General features: G+C 64.9%; 2 protein-coding genes across 8 annotated transcripts in view; one reads left to right on the forward strand and one right to left on the reverse strand.

The window, feature by feature from the left end:
* Positions 1-5,884, forward strand: part of IQANK1 (IQ motif and ankyrin repeat containing 1) — a 23,645-nt gene extending 17,761 nt beyond the window's left edge. Inside the window, exons 4-14 of the mRNA XM_044380228.3 lie at positions 2,999-3,132; positions 3,217-3,381; positions 3,462-3,653; positions 3,724-3,849; positions 4,304-4,460; positions 4,535-4,587; positions 4,724-4,816; positions 5,013-5,121; positions 5,215-5,308; positions 5,384-5,518; positions 5,581-5,884. Of these exons, the coding sequence (XP_044236163.2) occupies positions 2,999-3,132; positions 3,217-3,381; positions 3,462-3,653; positions 3,724-3,849; positions 4,304-4,460; positions 4,535-4,587; positions 4,724-4,816; positions 5,013-5,121; positions 5,215-5,308; positions 5,384-5,518; positions 5,581-5,884 (1,562 nt within the window). The remainder of the gene's footprint in view (positions 1-2,998; positions 3,133-3,216; positions 3,382-3,461; positions 3,654-3,723; positions 3,850-4,303; positions 4,461-4,534; positions 4,588-4,723; positions 4,817-5,012; positions 5,122-5,214; positions 5,309-5,383; positions 5,519-5,580) is intronic.
* Positions 5,885-5,983: 99 nt separating this feature from the next.
* SCRIB (scribble planar cell polarity protein) lies at positions 5,984-26,761 on the reverse strand. 7 transcript variants are annotated; one of them, XM_044380217.3, is made up of 37 exons: positions 26,545-26,761; positions 25,268-25,385; positions 25,081-25,159; positions 24,900-24,989; positions 24,742-24,798; positions 24,581-24,644; positions 24,411-24,485; positions 24,198-24,342; positions 23,673-23,791; positions 23,262-23,461; positions 23,005-23,171; positions 22,787-22,917; positions 22,569-22,694; positions 21,654-21,797; positions 21,024-21,431; positions 20,275-20,319; positions 19,738-19,827; positions 19,169-19,246; positions 18,217-18,540; positions 18,039-18,119; positions 17,700-17,954; positions 17,295-17,405; positions 16,903-17,196; positions 16,608-16,796; positions 10,429-10,539; positions 10,297-10,344; positions 9,994-10,068; positions 8,840-8,902; positions 8,028-8,135; positions 7,780-7,939; positions 7,566-7,701; positions 7,273-7,464; positions 7,034-7,176; positions 6,920-6,957; positions 6,734-6,808; positions 6,441-6,492; positions 5,984-6,363 (listed from the first exon to the last, which is right to left on the reverse strand). In XM_044380217.3, exons 1-37 carry the CDS (start codon positions 26,701-26,703, stop codon positions 6,218-6,220), a joined length of 4,896 nt encoding a protein of 1,631 aa, XP_044236152.1. In that variant the 5' UTR covers positions 26,704-26,761; the 3' UTR covers positions 5,984-6,217. The 7 variants fall into 7 exon arrangements, with proteins under 7 accessions (XP_044236152.1, XP_044236153.1, XP_026344687.1 ...); XM_044380218.3 differs by having other exon boundaries at positions 8,028-8,087; positions 20,275-20,337; XM_026488902.4 differs by having other exon boundaries at positions 20,275-20,337.
* Between the last annotated feature and the right edge of the window lie 165 nt (positions 26,762-26,926).

The following is a 26,926-nucleotide window of genomic DNA, read 5'->3' on the forward strand; positions in this document are numbered from 1 at the left end:
GAGAGCACGTACGACCGGGGGAAGAGGTGGAGGGAGAAGCAGACTCCCCGCTGAGCAGGGAGCCCAACACGGGGCTCCATCTCATCACCCTGAGATCATGACCTGAGCTGAAACCAAGACGTGGATGCTGTACCGGCTGAGCCCCCGAGGTGCCCCTTCCTTTAACTCACGTGAAGACTTTTCCTGCTCTGCTGGGTTTTTAGCAGTGTTACCCGGCTGTGCTTTGGGGGGTGTGTGTGTTTCCCTGCTTGTTTTCATACTTGCCCCACTTGGAATTCATAGCCCATGTCAACGCTGTCACTTGATGTCTGTTGGTTTTGAAAAGTTTTCTTTAGGTGTTGCTCCCTCCTCCCTGCCCTTTCCGTTTGCAACTCGAGTGACCTGGGCATTAGACCTTCCCTCTCGTCTCTGCGCCTCGAGCCCGGCCGTGTCCATTCGCATCGCTCTCCAGCTCACAGGTTCTGTGTGCGGCCGTGTCCGTTACGCCGTGAGGCTTGCCCGTCGGACTCCCAGTTTCAGGTTTTGTATTTTACATTCTCACACTTCCATTGGGTTCTTTATTATTGTTTCCAGCTCTCTGCCCAGACTTTTTAATCTGTCTTTCAATTCCCTGAACATGTCAATGGAAGTCCGCGTTCCGGAGCCGCTCGTCGGCTCTGTCTGGGTCTACTTCTGTTGTTTACCATTTTCTTCGTTTTTCAGCCATATTGTGTTTCCTCATTTGCCTGATTATCTTTCGGGTGCCACACATTGCATGTTAAACATTTTGGAGGGGCGCCTGGTGACTCAGCCGGTGAAGCAGCCCCGCGTCAGGCTCCGCGCTCAGTGTGGAGTCTGCTGGGGACTCTCTCTCTGCCTCTCCCTCTGCACCCCTCCCCCAACTCGTGCATACGCTCTCTCAAAAAAAATTTTTGTTGAGATACGCCCGAGTTCTGGATGACGTTCTTCTCCTCCAGAGAGGATTTATTTTGTCTTTGTCGGGCGTCAAGGCGAGGGGGACCCCCAGATCGCCTTGAGCCCATCAAGGACTCAGTGATTTGCAGCTGGGCCTTCCTTTCCCACGAGGGTTCTTCATTTCCCAAAGAATGGAGTTCTTCAGGATTTCTACCCAATAGGGCTGCCAGATAACATACAGGGCACTCATTTAAATGTGAATTTCAGATAAACAACAAATCCTTTTTTTTTTCCGTGCGCATCTCCAAAATTGTGTTTTGTGTTGTTATTAGCTCACGCTGGCAAGCCCAAACCCAAAGCTTTACTGAGCGCTCCGCATCACACACAGGTCTTGTCTGCTTGGTGCTGTGGTCGGCCCCGGCCTCGCCTCCCTCCCGTGGGTGCTGCCAGGTGAAGCCCCCCGCCCCCGGCTGGGACCGCCCGCCCGTGCTCGCCGACCGCCTTTGCACGCCCAGGTCATAGTGGCGTCACTCTGGGAGGAGAACACGTACGGAATCTTCTCCAGCTACTGCTTCCCTTCAGAATCCCGTACGCTCTGATTCGGGAGAGCCCGACTTGCTTGCTTTTCTAGCTGGGACCTTGAGGAGCTTTTCTTGTTTTTTTTTTTTTAAGGTGCAACAACCTGGTTAGGATGTGAGCGATGCTAGTGGTTTTGATTCCTGGCATATTTTTTGTCACTCTTAAGATTTATTTCAGGAATTTTTTATGTATTTCATCTGTATTTTCCCCATTGCTAGTCTCTGCGTCCCAGAGACACGAATTATTCTCGCGTCCCTGTCCCCCCTTCTGCTGCGTCTCCGCTCACTTCACCCATGGTCACCACCCCCACTTCCCGCCACACCGCCACTGGCCTGCGGGACTCAGCGTCCCTTCCCTCTGTCTCTGCGCCTGCGCCAGTGCCATCCTGCCGCCTTAGCCTGGTCTCTGACCCCTTGTCTCACTGAGTCCCTCTGGGGCTCCTCCGTGGCTTGTGGTGTTTTCAGAGAGCGGGCTTCGTGGCCTGTGTCCCTGGGGCCACCACACGGTCACCACGCTGTCCCCTGCAGTCTGTCTCGCCTGCCCTGGCTGTTTCTTTTCCCGCTGAGCGTGGTTAGCGCTGTGATGCCCGGAGAACTCCACAAGCCCGCGGAGCAGTTAGGAACGTTCCGGAGCCCACCAGTGCACCAGCATTAGACTTGAAAAGCCCCGTGGGGTGTGACTGCCATCAGTGCCCTGTTTCCGAGAAAGGGACATGGAGGCCCAGAGAGGTAACCGACCCGACCTCAGGTGGGCAGAGAGCCTGCAGGGCCAGGTGCAGACCCTTGTCCGGTGCAGGCGGGGTCTGAGGCTTGGCGTCCTGCTCAGACCTTCTGCTGTGGCTGCTGTGCAGGGGGCAGCTGTGCAGGGAGACGACACCCTGGGCTCCCTCTCCCGAGTCCCAGTGGGCTGGTGGGTTGGGACCCCTGCTTCAGCCTGGCCAGCCCAGCCTGCACACATGAGTGCCTGAATGCTGAGGGGGGCCCCCTGGCTTTCAGGGGGAGGGGTCCTGGGGGGGGGTGCACGGGACTTCTCTGCTGGAGGCCACCTTCCTCCCCATCCCTCAGGCTCCCTGCTAGCTCCTCCAGCGGGTCCGCAGCTGGGGATTCCCGGGGTCCCAGCTGTGTCTGGGCTGGGGAGGGTCAGGAGGCCCGGGCCCTCCGTCCGCTCTCGGTTCCGTTCTCCTACCTCCTCCCCTGCTCTCCGCCAGTGGATTAATGCAGTGTGGCCTCATTTGCAGATATTAAAGATTTTAGGTTTAAGCAATCTTTGCACCCAGCGTGGGGCTCGAACTTACAACCCTCAGATCAAGGGTCGCAGGCGCCACCGACTGAGCCCGCGCGGTGCCCCAGCCTTTGTGGATTTTAGAACATTTCTGGCCTTCGGTTGGGTGGAAAGCCCTGTGCGGGCTCCGCTCGCCGTGTGGACCTGGAGATCCGGTGCGCCTGGTGCGGGAGGCCCCGGGGGCTGCTGGACGGCAGCTCGGAGAGGACCGGGACCCCAGAGCCCCTCTCCCCCCACCCCGCAGGGCCAGCTGCGGAGGACCGAGCGGCCACTGTCCTCCAGTGCGCCTTCCGGCGGCTCCGGGCCAGGAAGGAGCTGGCCCGCCGTCAGCGGGAGCAGCAGGACTACCAGCGGCAAATGGAGCAGCTGCAGAGGGAGGTGAGGCTGGCTGCGCGGCCGTGGGGGCGCCAGGACCCCCGCACTCGGGCCGGGGAGGGTCTCCCTCGCCCGGTCTGCCCGCAGGCCTTCGTGGCCCTGGTGCGGAGGGAGCAGGAGGCGGCGCGGCGGCGGCGGGAGGCGGCGGAGGAGGCCGAGCGGCGGCGGCGAGAGGAGCGGCAGCGCGGGGCCCGGCTGCGGGAGGCGGCCTTCGACGGCGACGTGGGCGAGATCCAGGCCGTCCTGCGGGAGGTGAGCGGCGGCGGGCGGCGGGCGGCCCGGGGCCCGCGCGGTCACGGCGCTCACGGCGCTCACGGCGGGCCTGCGCGCAGGCGGACGAGCTGCTGACCCGCGAGGGCGTGGGCCACGACGAGGCGGGGGCGGCGCGGCGGCGGCGGCGGCGCGTGGCGCTGGTGGACAGCGAGGACTGCAGCGGCAACACGCCGCTGTCGGAGGCGGCGGCCGGCGGGCAGCCCCTGGCCATCCAGCTGCTGGCCGAGCAGGGCGCCAGCCCCAACAGCAAGGTGGGCGTCGGGCCGGGGCGGGGGGCGCCGGCCGCCCCCAAGAAGCCTGGCTCAGGAGCCCCTCGCGCAGGGCGCCTTCGGCCGGACGCCGCTGTACCGAGCGGCCTTCGGGGGGCACCTGGAAGCCGTGGAGGTGCTGCTGAAGCTCGGAGCTGACCCCCGGGTGTACGCAGAAGACGGCAGCACCCCGGAGCAGGTGTGTGCGTGAGCGTGGCCGGGAGCACCCCCTCCCCTGCGACGGCGGGCCCCTTACCACTCCTGGAGGGGTGGGGAGGCTTGGGCTGCGGGGGCTGGCTGTGCCCTGCAGGTGCAGACGGCCAGGGAAGGGGAGGGCCGACTGGGACCGGGGTGTGCAAACAGGGCAGTGGACACCTGCCGGGGGCCTGAGGGACTGGCCAGTCGGGGTGGAGAGGAGGGGATCCCGGAAACGGATGTGGAGACCGTTTGGTCTTGGTAGGGAGAGGCCCAGAGGACCCTTGGGTGTCTCGTTTTGGGGGGCAGCTGCAGCAGGATGGTCAAGGTTTTGGGGCCGTGTTTCAGCCCGTTGGCGCCTTTTTTCCGTAACACGGGATAGCAACAGAGCCTCCTCCCAGGTTAGCAGAGCATGGAACCCACGCTCTGAGCTCCTCGCCAGTGCCGTCGGTCCCTAGGTGGCCTCCTTGGACGCTGTGGCTACTGTGCTGCGGTCATGGGATCTGAGCCTCACGGAGGCCATGCTCCAGAACATGGAGGCCGAGCGGCAGCGCCGGGCCCAGGAGGCTGAGCGTCATGAGGAGGCAGAGGCCAAGCGGTGCGGCCGGGGGGAAGGTGGGTGGGGTGGGGGGTGGCAGGGAGGGCCTCTGATGACCGGGCCACTCCCCCCCCCCCCCCCGGCCCCAGAGTGAACCTCAAAGTACAACAGCTGGCGAAGGCACAGCAGCAGCGGCAAGCACAGGTGAGCCGCCCCCTGGCTGCCGGGGAGCCGAGGCTCCTGGGGGATGGGTGGTGGGGACAGGCAGGGAGGCGCCCTCAGCGGGGTGGAGCTGGTCCGGAGGACACCAGGCCAGCCCCACCCGGGCCCTCACGCCCAGCTGCAGCAGGCCTACTGCGAGCTCAACCAGAGGGTCACGGAGCACGAGGAGTTCGAACGGAGGTGCCCGGGCCAGGCTGAGCTCACCCTACAGGTGGGGTTTCTCCCTCTCACGCCTGGACTTGCAGGGCCTGCGTCCCCCTCCCGAGCGTGGGTGTCACCTTCCAGTAGCAGCCTCTTGGCAGAGTGGAATGGGGACCGCTATCCCCTCCTTAGTTGTCTGGACCACTCCACAAGGAGGGAGTACAGCCTCGCTCTGAACAGAGCACGGGGCCCCTCCTCTCCTGTAGGCCGTCAAGGACGCAGAGGCCCAAGTGGACAGACTGCGGCTGGAGGCCCAGGAGGCCGAGGAGACGCTGGCCATGGCCAGGCTGGAGCTGCGGGAGCAGAGCCAGGAGGGTGGGTGGGGCTGGGGGGCAGGGGGACTAGGCCCAGGGAGGGGTCGGGCACCGGGTCCTGCCGTCGGTGCCCGCCCCACTCACGCCCTCGCAGGGGAAGAGGAGGTGCCAGGGCTCAAGTGCCGGGTCGCTGAGCTGCACGACGTACTAATGAAGGACGTGGGCGACCGCATCCGTGCCGATGGCCGGTGGGTGGTCACGGCTGGGTGGGACGGTGGGAAGAGGATTTGGGTGAGCGGCAGTGACCCGGTGGCCACTCCCAGGTGGCCTCTTGTCATCGACCCTTCGGGCCTGGCGGCCACCTTCCTGCGTTACCAGGACAGCAACTACGTGGACGCCGCGAACCCTGCCCACCTGCGGCCAGAGAGGATCCGGCTGGCGCTGCTGGGGGCGCTCAGGTAAGTCGGGGGAGGGCGGGGCCCCCTCCCCCGGGCGCCTCACCCACCGGGCCACCCCGCAGGTACGGGAAGCCGCTGGTGTTTGACCTGCGTGAGGCAGACCTGTTCCCCGTGGTGTGGCAGCAGCTGGAGGCCGTGCGGCCAGGGCTGGCCCAGGAGCTGCTGAGCCAGGAGCTCCTGGAGCAGGAGCGGTACCTGTCGCTGCTGCGACCTGCCGACGGGCCCGAGTACAACCCCTCGCGGTTCCAGGCGGCGCGCCTGCGACACTTCCGTGTCGTCTTCGTCACCGAGGCCCCGTGGCCACCCACGGAGCAGCTGCGGGTGTTGCTCCCCATTCGGGTGCTGCTCCCCAGCGGGGGCCTGTAGGGCCGGGCGGTGGGGGTCCGGCTGGAGGGCACGGGTTTGCAGGCAGAGCGTGGAGCGGGGGAGGGGCCCCTGGGTAAGACAGGTGCACACGCAGGAAGTAAAACGTAGTCAATTTTATTCTTCTGAAACCACAAAATAGAGTCTTTGGTTGTACAAACGTCACTAGTTACAGTCTTGCCAACGGGTCCCAGCTGGGAGGGGGGGCAGTTAGTCAGCGGCCAGAACGCCTGAGGGGTCTCTTTAAAATGCTAACTCCCAGGTTAAAAGACTTGGGTCAAGGGTGCGGTGCAGCTGGCAGGGCCCCTCCCCCAAGTCGAGGGCGGCACCGAGCCTCTAGGAGGGCACTGGCCCCAGGCCCCGGCGCCCGGGCCGCACGGGGCGGCGGCTGCTGCACAGGGTCACCTCCTCGGGGCCCACGGCGCCTGGCGAGCGCCTGCCCAGAAGCACCATGGCCACCTCTCCGTCCTCCTCCTGCAGGCCTAGTGGGCAGAGCAAGGCACGGAGTGAGCTGACCGGCTCCCTGCGCGCACCCCCGGGGCTCAGCCTGCCAACTCACCAGGGCTGGGAGACGGTTCTAGGGACCTCAGCTCCTCAGCAAAATCTGGGGACTGCGATGGGAAGAAGCGTTAGGTCAGGACGGCACCCCAGGCCTGCCTGCAGCCACCCTCCAGAGCCTGGGTGGGGGTCCCCGCGGAGCCCTGGCCCAAGGATGGCAGCTGGCTGGGGAGGCCCCGCGCCCACGGAACAGGACTCGAGACAGGCAGAGTGAGAGGGACAAGCCTGGCTGGCAGGCGCAGGTGGAAAGGCGGCAGGCGCTGTGCGCGGCTGTCCTGCGGACGGGCCTGGTACCTGCATGTCATAGACAGGTCTGGAAGAAGGGAGGGCTGCAAACACCCTGTAGTCAAACTTCCTCCCAGATAAGGCCTTGAAAGGACAGCGTGAGGGAGAAAGGCAGAGAGTGTGAAGAGGGGGAGGGGAGGGGCGGGCTGAGTCTGGGGAGGGGTGCAGGGCGGGCAACAGCTGCAGGCTCCTCACCAGGCGTCCAGCGGAGGTGCTGGTCTGGGGCCCCAGGTCTGGGGGGACAAGAAGCGGGTGTTGGGAAAGGTCTGGGCTGTGTGCCCCACCCGCCCCCCCGGCCTGGCCACAGACCTTCCCCGGGTGTGGGCGATGGGGTGGGCGCGGGCGAGGGGGCCTCAGCCAGCCGCTCCAGGGGCCCGCGCCTGCTCCGGCCCTCCTGGGACTTGCTGAGGACCATCTGCGCACGGAGGGCGTCCTGCTCCAGGGACTTCATCCTGTGGGCGAAGGGGAGGCGGTGCTGGGCGGGTGGGCGGGTGGGCGGGTGCGGTGACGGGTGGGGGAAAGGCCTCGCCGGGCCAGCAGGGCCTCACCTGGCTGCCCTCCACAGCGCGCGCTTCTCGGCCTCCAGGGCCCGCCGCTCGGCAGGGGACAGAGCCCGATCGGGCACAGGCGCCGACAGCTCCGGGCTCTGAACGCGCAGCCGCTCCTGATGGCGCCGCTCGGCTTTGGCCGTGCGCACCGGGGCACCGCCTCCGAGGGGCTGGGGGGACTGGGGGCTGAGCCTGGGACAGGAGGACCAGGTGGGTGGGGTGCCACCGGCACAGGGACCCCTGGGCGGTGCCTCCCCACCCCCATCCAGGGAGACGTGCGGGGTGTCCCTCACCCCACGGCAGGGCCGGCCCAGGGCCGCGGCTCCTCGGGCTCCTCCTCCTCGGGGGCCTCCCCGTCCAGGTCCAGAGTAAGCCCGCTGTCCTCGGCCTCCCGCAGCAACTGCGCCCTCTTCTGCTGTAGCTTCCGTGCTGGGGTGGGGGGATAGGTGAGACCCCGGCCCGGCCCCCCTTCCCGCGCCCTTCCCGCCTGCGCAGCTGGCCACCTACCTTCCTCCTCCTGCATCTTGCGCAGGTCGTCAGCACCCACCAGGGACACGCGCTTGGGGGGGCCCTCGGCCTGGGGCACCCGCACCTCTAGCTCAAAATACTTCTGCCGCTCACGGAAAGACAGTTGCTCCGGGGAGGCCATGGGCCCAGGGGTGGGGGGCTGTGGGAAGCGGGTCCTGAGACCTGGGCTCTCTGGGCGCACGCCCCACAGGCACACGTGGCAGAAGGGCGGGCCGCCCACCGCGTACCTGGGCAGGGGTGTCCTGCGGGGGGTGTGGGCCAGGCACAGCAGCGAAGGTCCTGTAGGCCTGCTTCACGTTGGTGGGCAGTGCGTCGGGAGAGGGTGGGGATGGGGGCTGGGGTGGGGAAGCATGTGAGCCGGGCGAGGACAGCTGTCCTGGCTGCAGCCACCACCCAGCCAGCCCCCAGCTGTCCCCACCAGCTGCCGCTGACTCCCGTGCCCCGTGGATCTGAGCACTCACAAAGTGGGGCCACGGAGCCCCCTGGCCAGGCCCAAGCCAGTTTTCTCAGCAAAGGGCAGGGACGAAGGCCAGAAAGAGGGACTGGGGTCCGGGTAAGGGGATGAGGGGGTCGGTGGAGGAAGGAGACCTGGAGCCAGTGGGGTGGCTTGGGTGGGTAGCCAGGGGCATGGGGCCCACACTCGCCTGTCTGCTATCTGCAGGGAAAGACGCTAGGAGCTGGCCTCCAAGCTGGCCCTGCCAGTGCTTACCCCCACTGCAGTGTAGCAAGAGTGGGGGTGCCCATGGCCTGGCCCTCCCATGCAGTAGACCCAGGGAGCCTCAGTAGGACCAAGCTGGCCCCCAGGGACTCATACACAGGCGGGCAGGTGAGATGAAGCAGCCCTGACCACCCAGCTCTGTCTGCCCAGGGGCCGCAGGGAGCCCCTCCGCCCATCGCCAACCACCCCTGGCCAGGGAGCCGCTCACGTGAGCTGTGCCCTCACGGTGAGGAGTGGCAGCTGGGGGAAGGCGTTATGCCCTGGCCCCACCTCCCTGGAGGAGGGGGCACTGTCCTTCACTCCCACCTGGTGGGCACTCACCTGCTGGCAGCTGGGGGAGCAGGGGCCCTCAGCCATCTTCCCTCCTGTCGCCCCAGGCAGTACCTGCAGGGGTCAGGCAACGCAGGGGTGAGGGTCAGGCAGGGCTGGGGCCCCACCAGGAGGAGCTCCTGGGGAATGGGTGCTTGCCCAAAGCTGCTTCTCTGTTCCCTGACCCGACGCCAGCCCAGGGGAGATGCCCGATGGGCCTAAACCACCGCTCAGCCAGCATGGAGTTCTCCCCTAAAGGCCATGACCCGGTTGGCCAGGCTCCCCTCTGCCCCCACAGGGCCAGGGGGACAGGAGGGAGGGTCTTCCCACACGGGGGGGTGGCAGGGGGGAGGCAGCTGTTCCACGAGCAGCCCCCCCCACCTACCCTCCCCATGTACTCTGAAGAGGTGTGAGCCAGGAAGGCCCTGCCTCTCACTGGCCACCCCACAGCCAGGCCCCTTTCTGGTCCAAGGACACTGGGCCCCCACCCTGGGGGCTTCCCATTCAGCTGCTCGTGGCTCAGGAGCGAAGGTCTACACGAAAGCCCCTGGCAGCCCCCAGGCCCTCCCCCAGCACAAGCACCCCCCTCCTCGGCAGTACTCGTGCCTCCTGGAGCCCTGCCGGTGACCACTCGCCTTCCTGTAGGGCTTCTGAGCCTCGGCCGGCTGCGCACAGCCTCTGGGAGGCCTGTTTATAGCTCTTGGGGGAGGGGTGAGGCCCAAACATCCGTCCTGCCCAGTGCCTGCCCCCCAGCTGTCAGCACTGGGCCACTGCCGCCCCCGCCCCGGTCTCCATGGCTTCTCGAGGCTGCTCCACGCTGTTCCCATCCACAGTGGCTCAAACCCAATCCCACCAGGACCCCCAAAGGCTCCAGTGGCCTCCACTCTCCCCAGCCTGCTTGGCAAGCCTGAAGGGGAGGGGGGCTTCCCAGGAGCCGGCCCTGAGCCCTTTGCCGCTGCTGGGCTTGTCTGCAGGATGAGGCCGGGCAGTGCCGGGTTAGGAGGCAGAGCTCCAGCGTGGGTACTCATGGCCAGTGTCCCCTGCAGGCCCCGCCTACAAGCTCTGTGCCCTGGGGTCTCAGTAATGAGTGGGGGCTAAGGCAGGGGCAGGACAGAGCTAAGACGGGCAGACAGAGACCAGGCCGGGGACGTGACTTGGACACTGACCCTCTGCGTGCTGGTGGTGCCGGGCATGGCGGCTAAGGTGCGGTAATCCAGCTTGAGGCTCTCCGAGCTCCGACCCTGGGGAGCAGAGTCAACACGGTGGCGCGAGAGGCCGTGTCTGCACCTGAGTGTGGGGCTGGCAGACGCTACCGAGCGTGGGCTGCAGCCACCCGCCGCCCCGTGTGCTGCGTCCACCCTGGTGGCCTGCAGCACCCCAGCGGGTAGGGGGCGGCTGGAGCCCAGAGCCCCGGGGCCTGAGCATGAAGACAAGCCCGGCGTGTAGGGCAGGAGCGCCCGGACACTCACCACAGCCTCCAGTCCCCACTGCGGGGTCTGTCCCGGCAGCTCCTTCTCCTGTGGGCAGAGAGGATGCCAGTCAGGGACCGCCAGCCTCAGGCTCCCCAGCCCCGGGGGCCGCCAGCTGCAGGTGGCTCTGACCTTGCCAGAGCCCTCGGGGCTCAGCTCCCGGTCGATGGAGGAGATGCTCTCCAGGCTGTTCCGGCGGCCGAGGCCTGCCGCAAAAGGGTTGGCAATGACGCCAGGGGACACCTGAGGAGAGAAGCAGGCTAAGGGCAGGGTCCCCGGCCTCAAGATCCCTAGCTAAGGACCTGCTGGCAACCCCCCCAGCCGAGGCAGCCTCCTGGGTCGTGGAGGTCTGGGACTGGCGCCACTGGTCACCCGGGACGCCGTGCCATCAACCCCATCCGCGACACGGGGTAGCCCCAGGTCACGGATGCACATCACAGGCACTGGGGGCCTTTCTGACACGTGGCGGGAGGCAGGGGAGGTCGACCGTGCACACTGAGCCGTGGGGTGCCTGGTGGCTGCTTCTGAAGTCTGCAGCACGAGCGCCCAGCAAGGACTCTGAAATCAAGGCCACGATGCAGGAGAAACCCAGCGGCTCTGAGCAGGGGACAGCCTGCTGTCTGGTCACGAACTGGGCTTTGACCGTGAACCCCGAGGGTGAACACAGAGAGACGGAAACACGGAATGGCTCTCTCTGCAACCCCACGAGACACGAGGGGGATAGCTCGGTCTTGACCAACAGCAGGAACCAGAGTGGGGGCAGCACAGGAGAACCCCTGACGTGAACAGCCCCCACTGACGGGGGCTGTCGGTGTGGCTGAAACACAAACCCAGCGCAGACGTCATTCAGAAAGGCCGAGTGGGAGAATGAATGAGCGGAGGGTCAGTGGGGCAGCAGCCCCCCGGAAAGCAAGGACAGGGGAGCCCCCAGCAGGGAAGAGGGAGCTCAAGGCTGAAAATATTGAGCAGACATGGGGATGCTGTCATGACAAATGGTGTCGCTCGCAAGATGGACACAACGACTGCGGGCAAAGACTCGAGATGCGGGCTTGGCGGGAACTCGCGGGAGGCCCAAATAGCCCCGGGATTCTGACAAAAGTGGAAGATTTAACGACGGACACTAAGGAGCCCACCTTCCCAACTTCTGGGATACGTTTGTCCAAAGACCACAGGCAGGTCCCAGAGAGGCGGGACCGAGCGGAAAGCATAAGAGGCAAGGCCGCCGCCTGGTTTCTCTCATCCGAGTCTGAGAAGGCCACGTGCACAGGGAAGGGCTGGCCTGTGGGGCAGGACGTGAACTCATGCTTTTCCACAGCAGGAGACACCCACACGTGACAGCCCGGCCCTGAGAAGTCCTGAGGTCGCGAGCACACCCAGGGCCCAGATCTTGGCTTCTAAACACCGCTTTCCGCTAAAAGGAACCAGCGCTCCTTGGAGACACGGCACACGGGGTGGGGGGGCCGGGGCTGTGCCAGGAAGGAGGCTGCCCACGGTGAGACGAGCCACGTGAGAAGGGCCAGCTGGAAGCCCTTCCATCAGCCGAGTCAGGGCACGAAACCGGCACCCACAGCGACAAACCGTCACCCGTGAAAGAACACAGAGGCCGGTGAGGCGCGGTAACAGCAGACAGGTGAGTATCTCACCACGGGGAAGGGGGCGGCGGCGGCGGCACAGAGCCCACTGCCGAGCGCAGAAGGAGCCATGAACTGAGAACACGGCTGCGAGCCGCGACCACGGTACTAATGCTGGAAACACCCACGGGTGCCAGCACTGGCGGGTGAGGATGTCAGGACGAATGGCACAAACACTCTCAAAGTATCCCGCACAAAACACATACAGATTTCAAAGGGGAAAGAGCCGGGCGCCTGGGGGGCGCAGTCGTTGAGCGTCTGCCTTTGGCTCAGGGCGTGATCCCGGCGTTCTGGGATCGAGCCCCACATCAGGCTCCTCCGCTGTGAGCCTGCTTCTTCCTCTCCCCCTCCCCCTGCCTGTGTTCCCTCTCTCGCTGGCTGTCTCTCTGTCACATAAATAAATAAATAAATAAATTCTTTAAAAAACAAAACAAAACAAAAGAGAAAGAGCCACTTCGCGATGGGGAAACCCAGGGACAGCGCTGTGGAGGCTGTCGGTGACGGGACACACCGCCACGTGTGCGCCCGGTCGGGAGGCTCTGGGGACCACTGCGGTGATCCATCACAGGGGCACCCACTGAAACCAGTCTCGAGCAGCCACGGGACACTCTGCACAAGGTCAGGGTCAAGGAGACTGGGGATACGGGGCAACCGGACGCCCACGCACCCCCCGGACCGAACCCTCTGCTACGAAGGATGCCGTGGGCAGCTGGAGAAGTGCACGCAGGGCCTCTGAGGGACAGAGTCTGCGGCCTGTTCTTGCCACTTGTTTCCAAGTTTAACATTATTTTATGTATTTGTTTTATTTTTCAAAAAGACATAATGCGGGGGGGGCGCCTGGGTGGTTCCCCTGGGTGGCTCCGTCAGTGAGGCATCATGATCCCGGGGTCCTGGGATTGAGCCCCATGTCCACTCTCTGCTCAGCGGGGACCATGCTTCTCCCTCCCTCTCTGCTGCTGACCCTGTGCGTGCGCTCGCTCTTTCAAATAAATAAAATGTTAAAAAAAAAAGATACAATTGCAAGATAACCCCAAGCTAACACACATGGTGGACTGAAGAGGGGGCAGGGAGACAAAGGCAGACTCCTCAAAGGAACTGTTTGTAGTTTTGGCTTTGGAACCGCATAAACGCAAACACTAGCATGAAACCGATCTTTTAAAACCATCCCTAAAAACTGAAAACAAGTAAGCCTAACCATATACCAAGTTGGCAGCATAATGACACAAAGAATTACTTCAAATGACTTAAAAACACAGTATTCTGATTACACATCCCAGTGAACAAAACTTACGGGCACAGGGAAATCTTAACTTGCTCTCATACGTCCTGTTATTAACGGCAATACTGGTACTGCACTTTGGAATTATTAATTACGATATTGTTACTTAAAAAAAATTTCAGTACAAGAAAAAAGATACAAATGTAAAATCAAAAGTTAGTAAAAAACCTGTAATCTCAACTATGAATAAAAATGCCAGTATGGAGGATCCTGGCTGGCCCACGTCAGAGGGGCCTGCGACTCTTGATCTGGGGGTCCACGCTGCGTGTGGAACCTACTTAAAAAACCAGTACAAACTCATGGCTTCTCTCTTCCTAGAAATATCCACATCCCAGGCTCCAAGTGCTGCCCAGCCCCGGCTGGGCTCTTGGGGCCAGCGGCCCCTGGAAACAGCCGACTCCAGGACTGGGGCAGGAAACACCTGGATACCTGCTCACTCCAGAGAGCAAGAAAGCTGTCGAATGACAGGTATCAGGCTGGACAGACAGCCCCACACCCGACGAGGGCACAGTGTGGGCACAAACGTCAAGAACACACGGCCCCGTGAATTCAACAAGAGAAAAACACGTCAGCTGCCATCTCTGGAGATCTCCAAGGCTGCAGCTTGTTCCCGAAAACACGGACAAGATGAAGGGAAGGGAGCTGGCGTGTATCGCGTGTGTCCGGGGTGGCGTGGCTCGGGGTGGGGGGCGTCTCCTCCCCGCAGGCCGTCTGCAGAAGGCGGAAGAGCGATGCGCAGAGGACAGATGGGAGCACCGCCCCCTCGTGCAGGCGGTAAGGGAGGGCCGAAGAGGAAAGGTGAGCGAGGACGAGGCCCAAGTGCTGGCTCTCGAGGCAAGCGTGAGCCGGAGGCCAAGAAGGGACGTGACCGCAGTGTGCTCCCGCGTCGCCATGCGGGCAGACTGGCGGGCATGTGGGTGCTGTCTCCTCGGTCTGAGCCTCCCTGGAAGCCCGGCACCTGCCCGAGCACCACACCGAGGTCCATGAGACTGTGCAGGCGCCCAAGGAAGCACGGGCCCAGAGGACAGGCCGGCAAGTCTGCACAAGTCCCGCCTCCCGCCGCCATGGAGAGTGCTGGGGGAGAGACGTGGCCTGGGCACGAGCTAGCAGCAAGCCTGGTTTTCAGAACCCAAGCAAAGTTCAGAGGACACTCGGCGAGCCCTGGTTCCTACAGGGGTCAGACACGCGCATGCAGATGAGGAAGCAGACTGAGTTTAAGGAAAATGGGGGGGGGGGTGGCAAGCAGAGAGTTGTGAGCGCCTGCCCCACTCCCTGGGGCCTTCAGAAATGACAGCAAACATCCAAGTGCAAGTTGAAACGGCCCCTTCAAGTTGGCACAAGACGGGGCAGCTGGCCGCCATCCCCCTGCAACCCCGAGCACCAGGGGTCCCGGAGCAGACCGGCAGAGCCTGACCAGGAGAGCCAGGTCCACAGGACACAGGGCTTCCGACCAGATTAGAATTAGTAAGGAAACCAGAGCAATCGTGAACGTGCTCAGGGAAAAAAACGCAATCACACGGTGAAAGAATTCTGAAACCAGAGCTAATTCTTGGGTCCCAACCAACTTGTTACAGAGCTCGGCAGGCTCTTTTGGAAGAGAAGACACACTTCTCTAGAACTTCTCTAAAATAGGAAAAACAGGCGATGTGACCAACTAGGGATCAAAGCACACAGGAAAGCGACCGTATTTAGGACACACAGGTAAGGCAGGCCCCAAGTTCCCCAACCTGCGGGGACGACAGGTGCACAGTGCCCGCTGCTGACGTGACACATCATTTCACCCAAAAGCAATTCCGGGGGGTTACAGAGCTCTGCTTTTAACAGTCACATTAGTACAACAAGGAAACGTGAGACAGCGTAGGATGCGGAAGACTTTCCTAAGCAAAACCCCAAATCCAGAAGACACAAAGGAAAAGATCCGAAGACGTAATTCATAGAAAACTTAGATTTCTAAAATCTCAACGAAACCATTCTTAAAAAGTGAAAGTGACAAAAACATTTACGTCCCACGAAACCAGGTACCAACGCTTGGAAGGTGAAAGAGCGCCCATCAGTTACGGGACGACAGACAAGTCCAAGTGCCCAGGCTGGGGGCTGGGGTTGGAGGCCCCGCAGGGCAGGCCTGCCCATCTGCCCACCGCCGGTACCCCCAGGGCGCCTTCCTGCACGAACGCCCCAAAAACCAAAGACAGGCTCCCAGGCTTGCTGGCTGGTGCGCTGGGAAGCCCCGGAAAGCCGCCCGCAGGAGGAAGCACACACGTGACACGGGGAGGGACCGCCAGGAACAGCCAAGGGTGTGCACCCCACCTGTGACTCGCTGCACGTTCACGCCCTTCCCTGTGCAGCTGTTTTCTTCTTTCTCTTTAAAATCGGCAAACATACTGGCTGAAACGCCTCTAAACACACATACGAAATAAATAAAAAATAAAGGCTTCTCTGGGGCCACTCGGTCTAGCCTTAAGTCCTAAGAGAAATTCCTCCCTGGAAACCACCAGGGTTCCCACAAAGACGGAGGAAGATGTGGGCGTGGGGCCCCCAGCCCAGGGTCCGGGCCTGGAGTGAGGCGCACGAGCACAGGCTCTGTTCCCTTCAGCAGACGACACGCGACAAGGGGCGAGCCCTCGCTGGCAGTGAGTCACTACCCCAGAGACCCACCTGATGCACGGGCCGACCCGCGGGGACCGCCTTGGCCCTCTGCAGGTCAGGAGCTCTCGGAGGCCCGCGTGGGCTGCAGGCAGGCACAGCCGCGTCAGTGTACGCCCAGGGGCCCCAGGGACAGCAGGGGAGAAGGCAGGACAGCGTGGGGACGCAGAGGCTCGGAAGCCAGAGTCGCTCAGCACGCAGGCCAGGCTGAGGGCTGAGCCTCGGGAGCCCAGTCCTGGTCCTAGCCGCCAGCCCTTGCCCTGAGGGGCCGGGCAGGAGCACAGCTGGGCCCCCACGTGCCCACCACCCCCACCCCCGGCTTCTGCTCTGCGGCAGACGCTCCCAGGGAGCAAGCTGGCTGCTGAGGGACTGCCAGCAGAGGACAGTGCCTGGACGGGCTGGAGGTCCCTGTGCGTGTCTGTAGGCACAGTCCTGAGGGGCCGTGTGCTGGGCTCAGAGCAACGCCCCCGTCCCGGCCTCGTGGCCCTGCCCTGTAGGCGCCGCCCGCCTGGAGGTGCGTGGCACGATCGTGCACTGCTCTTCCCGGGCCAAAGCCTCCGCACACTGTCTCGAGCAGGCGGCCAGGAGCACAGCCTGGAGTGGCCCATGGCCCATGGCACCCTCGCATGCCACCTCACAACGGCTTAGAGACAGAGCAGCTGTCCCGGCCCGCACACGGTCCCTCGTCGCACGTCTAGGCCGAGCCGCGGACAGGACCCTGTCCCTACGGTGGAGCACTGACAGGGGCAGACACTGACCTCAGCGGGGGCAGCGGTGCTGGCGTCGAAGCCATCACAGACGAGCACGGTGAGGGAGTCGCCGACCGCGCGCAGCAGCTGCACGGCCTCGCCATGCGTCAGGCCCAGCAGGCTCTGCTGGTTCACCTCCAGCAGCCGTTGCCCTACCCGCAGCCGGCCATCACGCCCGGCTGCTCCCGTGGGGCTCACCTGCAAGAGACCGGGGCCTCCAACTTCAGGACTGGCCCAGGGTCTGGGCCCTCGTCCCCTCCCCCAGGAACCCAGTGGGGCGGGTCTGGCAGGGGAGAGGCCTCACCTTGGAAATGAAGATGCCCTCATCTGTGGGGTCGCAGGGGTTCCCTGCGTGGCCCTTGGCGCCCCCTCGAATGCTGATGCCCAGCTTCTCCCCGGGGGCCTTCTGGATACAGAGTTCCCGCATGCCCGGGGGTGGTGGGTCCCTCCTCACGAGCAAGACCAGCTCCAGGCAGGGCCGAAGCAGGGCACTGACTGCCTCCTGGTGCGTGGCCTCACGGATATCCTGCCCGTTCACCGCCAGGATGCGGTCCCCAACCCGGAGGCCGCTGCGTGCAGCCAGGCCCCGTGGTAGCACCTGTCGGGGGCGACGATGCTCAGAGGGCTGGGGACCTTGCTGCCCCGTGCCCAGGCCGGGCCCTCCCAGCACAGAGACGCCTGTAGGGCCCGCTCTACCTTGGAAATGAACACGCCAGGCTCCTGGATACCAAACGGGTGGCTGGAGTGATCAGAGCCCCCAACGATGCTGAGCCCCAGGGGGCCCCCGGCTCTCGGCAGGCAGATCTCCTGGGGATAACGAGGGGCACGAGGGGCTGCTGGAACGAACCCGCTGGAGCAGCAAAGGGGCGCCTCTCCAGCCCAGAGAGTGTGCGCGCCCCAGGTCCCTGCTGCGTCAGAGCACACAAGCACACCACACGGGGACGCAGTGACCATGACACAGAGCCCCAGGGACCCGGCACCAAAACAGAGAGAGCGTGAGCACCTACTTTCCCACCTGGAGAAACTGGCACCCCGCAGCTAAAACTTTACGGGGGGCATGGGGGGAGTAGGGGACAGGCAGGGAGAGGCCCAGGATCTTACCTCCACAGGGTATGGCCCCTCCAAGGCAGCAGCCAGCAGGCTAGGGGCCAGCCTCAGCGGCCCAGATTCCCCAGGGGTGGCAGTGACCACGGCGGTGGTGGCTGCAATGGGGGGTGGGGGGGAGTGTGGCAGAGGGCTGGGGGGAAGGGGCCCCCCGGCCTCCCGCTCCAGCAGCAGGGCGATGGTGGGGGAAGCGGCGGTCAGCAGGGAGACGGCGTGGTCGTGCCTGGCCTCAGTCATGTCCACCCCGTTGATCTGCAAGAGTGCGGCCAGTCAGGGTGCCCTGTGGGGTGAGCGGAGCGGATGGGGCAGTGAGCAGGCCCCACTACCCCCACTCACCGAGAGGACACGGTCGCCGACCTGCAGAGTGCCCGCCCGGTGGGCAGCGCCCCCCTCTGCGATGCGGGAGATGAAGATACCCTGCGGGGAAAAGCAGAGCCCGGGGCAGTGAGTCCTCGTCCCCGCCCAGCTCCCCCTGCCTGAAGCACCCCCCGCAGCCCCCGCGAATCAGCCTCACCCCATCGCCAGCCCGGTAAGGAGTGGAGCCTTTCCCGCCCGCGATGCTGAAGCCCAGCCCCTTCTCGCTGCGCACAAGGCAAGCCACGTGACGCTGGCGCGGAGGCCCCGCAGACTCAGGCTGGAGCAGGGGCAGGCGCAGGCCAGCTCCCCGCCACTCCCGCGGGCTGTAGTCATCCTCCGGCCGCAGAGGCGTGACGGTGACTGCGTTCTCTGGCTCCACCATGCGCTCCCGCCACAGCCGCATGTGCACGGTGGCGCCCGCCCCCCGCAGCGCCTCCACAGCCTGCTGGTGCTCGGCGCCGTGCAAGGCCACGCCGTTCACCTGCAGCGCGCGACACCCGTCAGGACACGGCCACGGCCACGCCGAGGCTCTGCGTGTACCGCCGCCACAGATGGGAGACAGAAGAGGAACGAGCCACAGAACTCCTGGCGGGGTAACCACCCCCTCAACCACCCTGTGTGACCCTGGGGGTGGGGGCGGGGAAGGGTACGAGCCAGGCTGACGGGAACAAGGGGACGCACCTGGGTCCCTAGCCCTGCAACCCCCCTCCACCTGTCCCTCATCCGAGCAGTCCCACAACTGAGGACGCCCAGGGTCACCGGGCGTCTGACCCTGTGCCTCCACGCTGACCCCGGCTCAGTGAGGCTCCCTCCCCTCAGCCCTGCCTGGGCCAACACCCGCTTGGCCTGACAGCCTCTGTCCACAGCCTCTCCAGGCCCCGCAGAGAGAGAGGGTCGGTGGCCCTCAGACTCCAAACTGGTGCGTCAGTAATCAGCACAAGCGCAGTCTCCCAGGAGCCCCCAACACACGTGCCAAGGTTCCGAGGCAGGACTAATCCCCCGCCCAACTTGCTGGAGGGCTGACCACCTCCCCGGCCAGCCTCCGAGGGCGGCCTCTGCTCCCGACACAGGCGGGGCCGTGTGGAGCCTGAGACGCGTCACTGACTCACCTCTAGGAGCTTGTCACCCACTCGGACGCCCGCCCGGGCTGCGGGGCCGTCCTCGGACACCCGAGAGATGAATATGCCCTGGGAAACAAGCAGGAGCTGAGCGAAGAAAGAGGACAGGGGCCGTGGAGGGCCTGCCTAGCCTGACCTGCTGGGGAGGAGTGGGGCAAGGCCTACAAACATGCCCAAGGGCACGGGAAGAAGAGAACCGGGCTTGGGGCCGTCATAGGCGCTAGGCTCACCGCTGCAGAGCCAGAAGGCATAGGCCGACCTCCTGGGACGATCTGCACCCCCACATCCAATAGGGGTAAACACGGGAGGGAAGGCAGAGTGCCAAGGAGCGCTCCGGCACGCTTCCCGTCTCTAACTAAGCTCCCTGGGTCAGTCCTGGGCCGGCAGTCATGGCCAGGCACCTGGAGAGCAGGGAGCCCTGAGCACGAGCAGATGCCCAGAACAAAGTGGGCTGTGAGGTCGGAAGGGGCAGCACGACAACCCTCAAAACCGCGAAAGCCTCTTGGAGAAAAGGCAGGGATGCTGGGAGAGGGGTCCCTGAGGTGGCCACGGCTCCTCACCTCGTCGTCCCCTTTGTAGGGTGTAGAGCCCTTGCCGCCAGCGATGCTGATACCCAGGCCCCCCGTCTGCCGCACGATGGTGAGCGTCAGCTAGAAACAGAACAGACGCTTGCTGTCTGGGGGCTGCCTGTGGGCCTGGCAGGGGATGGGGAGGGCCTCGTCGTGTCCAGCAGCCTGGGCGGCCCCAGGCAACACAGAGGGGCTGCACAGGGATGGACACTCGCAGGACAGAGCACAGCCTGGATGGAGGCCCTGCCCTGCCTCCACCTGCAGGTGCCGCCTCAAAGCCCCGCGGTTCCTGAAACGCCCCAGCACCCCTGCCACCAGGCCCGGCCGCCTTGCCCAGGCCTGCACTCCGCATCTGTCCACCTGTGTCAGAGGGCCAGCAGGCCCCAACCCGAAGGAGGTGCACAGAAGCTCTTACGGGGCAGGGGTCTGCACAGGCGTGCGGGGCGGGGGAAGGAGGCGCGAGAGCCCACAGCCCCGGAAGCAAGGCCAGCAGCCCGGGACACGGAGCGCAAAGCGGAGAGTACAGACCTCTTCTTCCTCAATGCGTGCGGGTTCTATCAGCAGGTTATTGGCCTGGTCAAACGACACCCCCTGTTAGGACAGGACCAGCGAGGGCATGCAGGTGAGCCGCCGCCCCGCCACCGCCTCACCCGGCCCTGCCGAGAGCAGAAAGGACAGCAGCAACCACACCAAGCTCCCGCAGCCTAACCACCGGCCCCTCCCCACCAGTCCAGAAGGGTGGCCACCACCGCCGCTGCACCGTCAAATGGGGCAGGCTCGGCTGGTCGGGGGGGGGACCCCCCAGCAGGCTGAGGCCACGTCTGGCTGTCCCAGGCCCCTCAGATGCCACGGCATTGCGCTCATGCTCAGGACAGAACCTCGACATCAGATACACAGGAGTGTTGCGGGGGCAAGACGGCCCCAGGGAGCAGACGGGACCTTGTGTGGGCCTGAGAGCCACCCTACGGCTGGGGACAGGACTCACATGAGGGTCCACAGTGGGCCCGAAGGCCAGCTCTGAGGAGGACCCGAGAGGAAGGAAGAGTCCAGGCAGCGACGGGACAGCCGCCAGACCCCAGCGCCCCAGTCTGAACTCAGCCCAAGAGGACCCTGGAGAGTCAGCAGCCCTTGGGGGTGGGCCCCTCCCCTGGCAGCAAGATTGGGACGGGGGGCCCAGAGCTGCTGTGCGAACTGCCAGAGGCCTCAGCGTGGAGTGCGGCCCGACGAGGAGGGGCCGGGGCAGCTCTGCTCGAGTGGGTCTGTGAGCAGAAACCCACCTTGATGGACGGTGCGGACACCACGGCTTCCTCCTTTTCCTCCTCGGCCACTGCTGCCTCCACCTCCGCCTCCTCTTCTTCCTCAGCCTCCTCCTCGGCCTCCTCCTCTTCTTCCTCAGCCTCCTCCTCGGCCCGAGGAGCCCAGGGCGTGTGGGGGCCGTTGTGCCAGCCCGCGGACCCTACAGGGCTCTCACCATCTGGCTGTGTTCCCTGCAGCAAGGCCACCACGGCCTCGGGCTGGGGTAGCTTAGAAATCTTGAAGTGCTTCTTATAGTGAGGTGTGTCCTTGCGGATGAGACGCTGTCTCCCGCCAGGCAGGGGCCAGGGCGCCTCCAGCTGCCCTTCCTCGTTCTCGCCGTCGTCCCCAGGGGGCAGCAGCAGCGTGTCCTCCGCGAAGCGCACTGTGGGCTGGATGAAGCCGGTGTGAGCAGGGCGGTGGGGTCTGCACCCCCAGGAGCCCCGCGTCCCAGAGGGACGGAGGCTCTGAGCAGCACGGCGCCGAACTGTGCTCAGCGCCCAGAAATGCGTGGTGCCAAACACAGGGGGCAGAGCCGGCCCCGGCCCCGGAGGCCCAGCCGCGCACTGACGGGTCCCGCCCACGCGTCTGCTTGGCCCTGGGGCCAGGCTCACCTCCTCGTAAGTCTCTTCCGTGGCCTCCTGCTGGCTCAGCTCCTGTGCTTCCGTCAGCGGCCCCTCGGGTTCACCCTGGGAGGCTGTGCCGGCGGATGCCTGCGAGTCCTCACTCAGACCAGACTCGGTGCTCAGCCTCTTGTCCTGCAGCCGGGCAGGCAGCAGGTCAGTCTGCGGCGCCCCTGGCGGGCTCACCCCTGCACAGGTGGGGGCAGTCCATCCCAGCCCACGGGGAGGCCACGCTGCCCTCTAACTCGACAGAGGCTGTGCAAAACCACAGTTCTGTGGCGTAGCTCCTCAAAGATCTTCCTGAAAATAACTGAAGAACAAGGACCAGACGAGCTCCCAGGAGAACGCCAGCCTGAGAAAGGCCGGCAGCCCCGACAGCAGCACGGCTCTGCAAACAAGCTGCCAACAGCAGCTTCGAGGGGTGGGTGGGCCTGCCCCATGTCCCCCAGGTGTCACCCTCGGGATCCCAGAGCTTCCCCCAGCCCCTGTGGCTAGAAACCTCTAAAGAAGCAGAACTGGGCTTGTAAACACTGATCCCAGATCCCTACACCCAAGCTGATCCTGCCCCCAGCCAGCTTCGTGAGGACCCGCGGGCCTCGCTCTCCATCCCCCATGCCACCAAGAACGTGGCCACCTCTGGCTCGCCTTGTGCTCCTGCCCCACATGGCTACGCCACATACTCCCCACAGCCCTTGCAGGACACGGTCCTGCCCTGTGGGATAGCACAGCACACTTGGCCCTGGACCCCCACCCCTCACCAGGCTCATCTCCTCCCATCCCCGCCCCCCCGGCCACCCTGGGCCCTCAGAGCCCCACACCCAGGATGACAAGACGCCCAGGGCTCCCGAGAGGTGCAAGCCTGCCGGGCTGGTGTCCCTCCTGCGCCGTGCGGTTTCCCAAAGGCACCTCCTCCAGGGGCGAGGGCGGCCTGGACTCAGGCCTGCAGGAGTAGGCTTCACCTCGACGCTCCTCGACACCCCTCTTCATCACCTTCAGCTCGCTAGGGTGAGGCGTGGCCCGGCGCTGCAGGCCCTGCAACGTGCACGAGGGTGCAGGGTGGGGCAGGGCAGGGGTCAGGGGAGGGCAGGGAGGAGGCGGCCCACCCAGGGAGCCCCCCGCCATACCCGCTTCTCAGCAGCAGCTCCCTCGGCATCGTCGCCGCACGCTGGGACCTCCAGGAACTGGATGACGCTGACACGGCTGGGCGGGGCGTCGCTCCAGCTCTCCGCAGGGCTGCTCTGCGGTCCCAGATCCTCTGAAGCAGATGAACGTCAGGGGCAGGCGGACTCGTCTGAGGCCGTACCCACCCCTGGGTCACAGCTGCCAACCGCCAGCAACCTACCAAGGCTGGGCGGGGGTTGCTGGGGCAACAGGTAGCAGGTGAGCACCTTCTCGCCCGTCTGAGCGTCATCCTCCGTCTGGAACCGGAGCATTGGCTGCGCCTGGTTCTCGGCCAGCCATAGGGCCTTGAGGTTGAGGTGGGTGAGCGCAAATGGCAGACTCTGCAGCCTGGCGGCCGGTGGGCATGGTCAGCTCAGCTGGGGGGCCGGTGGGCACGGTCAGCTCAGCGGGGGCTGGGCAGGGCGGGTGGGCACTCACCGGTTCCCGGCCACGTCCAGCACATGTAACTCAGCCGTGTGGGCGAGCTCGGGCGGCAGGGCGGCCAGGCGGTTGTCCCTTAAGGAGAGAACGCTGAGCGCCACACAGCCTCCGATCTCCGGTGGCAGCGCCTCTAGACGGTTCCGGTCCGCGTTGAGGTTGGTCAGCTTGGTCAGTTTCCCCAGAGAGCGGGGCAGAGCCTGGCCGGGAAAAGGGAGGGCCAGGGGTTGGCCAAAATCCACTAGACTTCGGAAGGAGGGAGAACCCCTCAGGAGCGTCTCCAGCCCCCGCGCTGTGCCACCCCCGCCAAATGCTTCCTGTCAGCGGCCTCCCGTCCGACCAGACAGCCGGGCCCTGCCACGCAGCGGCACCCTGTCCTCGCTCCCCGGGCCCCGCCAGGCTGGGCCATACCGTCAGCAGGTTCTCCGTGAGCATGAGCTCAGAGAGGTTCTCACAGTCGCCGATAGCCTCGGTCACCTCGCACAGCCGGTTCTGGTCCACCTTCAGGATGGACAGCTGCTTCAGCTGACCTGGGTTGGGGACACGTGGGGACAAGGCTGAGTGGGGTGCAGGGACCAGCTGCCCATACGGCACAGGCAGGGAAAAGCCCCGCCCTGCCCTGGGGAGGCACGCCTCTCTGCTGCCCACCCCTCTGCCGCCCGCCCCATCCTCCCGCTCGTGCAGCCCCTCCAGCTCCCCAGCCCCAGAGAAGACAGCTTGGCACTCCGCGTGGCCTTCCCGACTCACCATCCCCCCCGCCACAAGACGCCTCGGCTGCTCAGGTGCGGCACCTGGTCACCCCCACCCCCAGCCTCAGCGTCCTTTCCTCTTCTCAGGGGTGTCTCTCAGAGCCCAGGGAGAGTCAGGCCCCCCCCCAGGACCCTCCTCTAGGCCAGGGCTCAGCACCCGCCGCGCCCCTCCCAGGCCGGTGCTGACCGATGCCGTCCGGAAGCCGCTGCAGCAGGTTCTGGGAGAGCAGCAGGTCAGTGAGCAGCAGCAGCCCACCCAGCTCGGCAGGCAACTCCTCCAGCCGGTTTTCTGACACGTCCAGGCATACGAGGCGCCGCAGGTTCCCCAACTCCTGAGGGTGGGCACAGAAGGTCAGGGTCCGGCCGGGGGCAAGCTAGGGGCTGCCACACCCTCACTCACCGGGGGCAGTGCTGACAACTGGTTCCGGTCCAGCCACAGCTCTCGGAGGTTGGGCAGAGCCCCGAGGGTGTCAGGCTGCAACAAGAGATGGGGACAGAGTGACGGGGTTGAAGGGACAGCCCAAGGCTCACCTGCCCTGCCTCGCCCAGACGGCCCCGCCCTCTCCGCACCAGTACTTCCAGCTCATTGCCTCCCAGATCCAGCTGTTCCAGCTTGACCAGGAAGGAAAGAGACCTGCAGAACAAACAGCGAGTTTGCTGTGGCCGCGTGGCCCCAGGCCCTCGGCACCACGGCCCAAGCAGGTGCTGCTGGAAGACCCGCGCCCACTCACGCAGGCAAGGACTTGAGCAGGTTCTCCCGGAGCTCCAGGGTCACCAGGTTGGCAAGGCTGAAAGAGAGATCAGGGTGGGGAAGTGATGGAAGCAGGGATGGTGGGGACAGATGGAGGAGTGAGGCTGAGCTGAGTCTCCCTGCCCTGGGATCACTCACTTGCCCACGTCCCCAGGCAGCGCCTGCAGAGACACATCATTAAGCGCCAGGTGAGCCAGGCTTCGTAGCTGAGTGAAGCCTTCAGGGAGCCTGTGCAGAGAAAGGGGGACCTCAGATGTCCAGAACATGGCCGCGGAAGCCCCCATGCCCGCCGCTGCCCCCCAGTGCAGCCACCACCCACCTAGACAAGGGGTTCCCGCTGAAGTCTGCAATCTCCAGAGCCTTGCAGAACTTGATGCTCTCGGGGATTTCGGGGATATCTGTGATAGGAGAGGGATCAGCGCAGAGACACACCCAGAGTCTCCCAGAGCTTGAAACCCTTGCTGCCGCCCCTGGGCTCCACCCCAGCCCTGCGCCGGGCTCCGCACCGTTGCGGGACACATCCAGCTCCACCAGCTGCATGAAGTTGGCCACCTCGGGGGGCAGCCGCTGGATTTCGTTGTCGCTGAGGCCCAGCTTCCGCAGGTTCAGCAGCCGGAAGAAGGGCTGTGAGCAGGGGTGGGGTTAGGGTAGGATGGACTCTGCAACACAAGGCCCCTCCAGAGCAGACACGGGTTCACACATCACAGATCCCGTGGGCCTTTGCCTGCTCCAGGCCACACAGAAACCCAGGGTCCTGCCTCATCACCCCCAACTGCAGCAAGAAAAGGAGAGAAAAACGTGTACCCGCCCCTCGCTGTGCTTCTAACTTCCTAACTGTTGGTACCTGGTCCCTTGATGTCACCTGAGACGCCTTCCTTGCAGCTGTTTGGCCATAGGACGGAGCTCATGTGCCCAAATCTCAGCTGAGAAGTTCATCCGCTCCAGGCTGAGCAGCTCCCTGTTCCTTACTCTGCGTGCTCCCCTCGACTCCACTCACCACCTGAAGCCCCTCTTATACCCACCCAGGGAGACCGCCAGGGCCCACAGTGCTTTCTGCCATGGCATCCAACCACCCCAGCCTGAATCTGTGACAACAACTTGACAGCTACAGAAAAGAAAAACAAAAAAACAAAAAAACAAAAAACGACAACCACAGTGAGTACCACAAACACGGGCAGCTGTGAAGGTTCCTGGAAAGGGCGACGGACAGAACCGTCCCATCCAGTCCCATCCAAGCCCTGAGGGGGGGGGCGCCACACCCTTTGTGGCACACAGCCGCCAGGCACTGGGCCACTTAGCACCCTGTCTCCAGAAAGGAAATCCTTTTATGACCTGCTTCCTTTGGCCTCTTCTCCAGAGCGGCCTTAGAAGGAAAGCAAGCAGACGAGGAGGCGCGACACCAAGGGGACGTGGAGAGCCTGCAGACCTGCTGGACGAGGACCTTCCGGAGAGCTCGCCTACCCCACCTCAGCCCCAGGAAGAGAGCAGGCCGAGAAGGCTAGGCTCCCCGCCTCCAGCGCAGCGCAGCAGGCTGGTCTCCACCTGCCAGACCAGGTTCACCTTCCCCTGCGTCCAGCCCGTCACATCTACCACGGCCGCGGCTCTCCCTCCACCGCGGCTCTCCCAGGCTGTGCCCGGCCCCGCCACTCCCAGGCGCGCACCTGACGATCGCTGCCGCCTGGTGCCAGCACCCGAGGTAGGTGAGGAGGGTGGGGTCAGCCAGCCGGCGCCCCGGCCCGGCCCGACCCCGCCGCCCGGTGCCCAGGTGCGGGCGGCCGCTCACCTTGGGCAGCTCGCGCAGCTGGTTGGCGTCGAGGAGCAGCTCCTCCAAGCTGCGGCTGTAGCGGTAGATCTCCTCGGGCACGGCCTGCAGCGAGCAGTGCCGCTTGTCCACCGACTCCACGTGCCGGTTGCAGCGCCACAGCGGGATGCACTTGAGCATGGTGCGGGCGGGCGGGCGCGCGGCGCGGGCTCAGGCGCGGGCTCGGGCGGCGGGCTCGGCCGGGGGGCGGGGCTCGGTCCGCATGAGCGCCGGGGCCGGCCGCGCGGGGGAGGGGCGGGGCGGCGGCAGCGGCGGCGCTGGGCCCGGGCCGCGCTCGGAACGCTCGGCCCGAGGCGGCCCGAGCTAAGGGGGGGGACGGGAAGAGGCAGGGACCGGGGGCAAA

Source organism: Ursus arctos, unplaced genomic scaffold (assembly GCF_023065955.2).
Source record: "Ursus arctos isolate Adak ecotype North America unplaced genomic scaffold, UrsArc2.0 scaffold_6, whole genome shotgun sequence".
NCBI lineage: Eukaryota > Metazoa > Chordata > Mammalia > Carnivora > Ursidae > Ursus > Ursus arctos.

Bases quoted from the DNA above. Each gene is read 5' to 3' on its own strand.
- SCRIB (XM_026488902.4), bottom strand. From the start codon at position 26,703: ATGCTCAAGTGCATCCCGCTGTGGCGCTGCAACCGGCACGTGGAGTCG. The intron at 17,197-17,294 runs GTAGAGCGGGCC...CGCCCCCGACAG, and splicing joins CTGGCGTGTTCATTTCCAAG to GTGCTACCACGGGGCCTGGC. The intron at 8,903-9,993 runs GTCAGTGTCCAA...TGACCCCTGCAG, and splicing joins GCACCACCAGCACGCAGAGG to GTACTGCCTGGGGCGACAGG.